Source organism: Charadrius vociferus, unplaced genomic scaffold (genome assembly GCF_000708025.1).
Source record: "Charadrius vociferus isolate BGI_N301 unplaced genomic scaffold, ASM70802v2 scaffold1039, whole genome shotgun sequence".
NCBI classification, from domain to species: domain Eukaryota; kingdom Metazoa; phylum Chordata; class Aves; order Charadriiformes; family Charadriidae; genus Charadrius; species Charadrius vociferus.
The window spans coordinates 110,163-111,813 of NW_009650167.1; the positions used below are offsets into that span (position 1 = coordinate 110,163).

A 1,651-nucleotide genomic window follows, 5' to 3' on the forward strand; every position below is an offset into this window, starting at 1 on the left:
CGCGGCCTCGAAACGGGGACCAGAGGGGCTGTAGGTCGTGGCAGGTGGAAATCGACTCCTCCTGTGCGGGTGGCATCGAGGGCAGCGGGGTGGTCGTCTGCCGCCCGGGGGCTTCTCTCACTCGATGCTTTCCTGCCTGTCCTCCTCCAGAAATGATTTACAGACACATGGCTGTCATCGACGGGGAGATGGTGCACTTTGAGATCCTGGACACGGCGGGACAGGTGAGCTCGCGCCGTTTCACTGCTGCCCAACCCTGGGGAATAGCATGGGCGACACGTGACTTGCCGTTGAAGGCACCCCCTGCCCTTCCACCAGCTTCAACCTGTGCTATCCAAAATATTGATTGCGATATTGTCAGGTTAAGTTAATGGTTGGACTTGATGATCTTAAAGGTCCCTTCCAACCTCAACAATTCTATGATTCTATGACATGTTTATCTCAGAAAAAAGGGATGTTTTGGAGAGTTTAGGTGTCTCTAACATCAATTACAGCGTGGCTTCTGCTAAATATTTCCCCATTCCCCTTCCCGGTGTGCAGTGCAGCTCTGCTCCCCGCGGCGGTGGAGCATCCCGAGGGCCGGAGGCGGCCTCAGGGAGCGGGAGGAGTCACCGAGCAGCGGGACTGCGGGCGCTGGAGGGACCTGTGCTGGCTTCCCATCCAGCAGCGGCCCTGCCTTTGTGCTCCCGCGTTGGCGGCGCTCGCTCTCCCCTCCTCCACACCAGGATGGGGCTGATTGCTGTCTCCATCCATCGTTTTGCCCAACCCATCAAACTCCTGCCCTGCACTGCCCGTGCTGCTTTGCACGTCACTGCTCCGGCGCCAAAAACCTTCAGGGAGATGGTGACGGGCCCCCTTGGGAGGTTTTCCAGGTTGCAACTGGCAGCGTTGGTATTTAGGAGGTGTTGGGGCTTCTGGTGTTAACACGAGCTCATCTGCCCCGGCAGGAGGAGGATTCCCTGCAGATAGAGGAGAAGATCAAATGGGGCGATGGCTTCGCTGTGGTCTACTCGGTGACGGACCGGTGCAGCTTTGACGAGGTCATGCGGCTGTGTTTCCTCATCAACCACATCCACTCCAGCCCCAAGCGGAGCAGCGGCAGCGAGCAGCCCCCCGTGGTCATCGTGGGCAACAAGAAGGACCTGCAGTTCGATAGGATGGTGTCCACGGAGGATGGCGAAAACCTCTCCAAAGCCTTGAAGCTTCCTTTCTACGAGATCTCCACCCGGGACAGCTACGAAGAGACCGTGGCGGTGTTCAACACCCTCTACCAGGAGCTCATGAGACAGGGGCATTTCTCCCCGGGCTCCTTCAAGAGGAGGACGGTGTCGAAGCTGATGGAGAAGATCCCCAAGATGCAAGCCAGCTCCACCTTGAACTCAGCGGGCCGGAGCCTCAGCTTCAACTCCTTCAGGGACTACATCCCCGAGTGACGTCCCCGGCGCGGAGGCACGAGTGACGGCCAAGCCGGGACTGAGGGACAGGTTATCCTGCTGCGAGGGCGCCCGTGGCTGAGCCCCGGGGTTGAGGAGCAGCTCGTGGGGCCGTGCTGGCTCCCGGGAGGGGAAGGTTAAGAGTGGGGAGGGTGGGATTGGGGTCCGACAGCCTTTTAAAGCCCATAGGCTCTTACAAACGGGCTTTGCGTCAGCCG

The 1,651-nt window shown here is 59.4% G+C and overlaps 1 protein-coding gene across 1 annotated transcript in view; it reads left to right on the forward strand.

Annotated features, from left to right (window-relative positions):
* The window catches only part of LOC104293002 (ras-related and estrogen-regulated growth inhibitor-like), a 16,494-nt gene extending 15,061 nt beyond the window's left edge, over positions 1 to 1,433 (forward strand). The window contains exons 5-6 of the mRNA XM_009892437.1: positions 151 to 224; positions 948 to 1,433. Coding sequence (XP_009890739.1) covers positions 151 to 224; positions 948 to 1,433 — 560 coding nt within the window. The remainder of the gene's footprint in view (positions 1 to 150; positions 225 to 947) is intronic.
* The last annotated feature ends 218 nt before the right edge of the window (positions 1,434 to 1,651 follow it).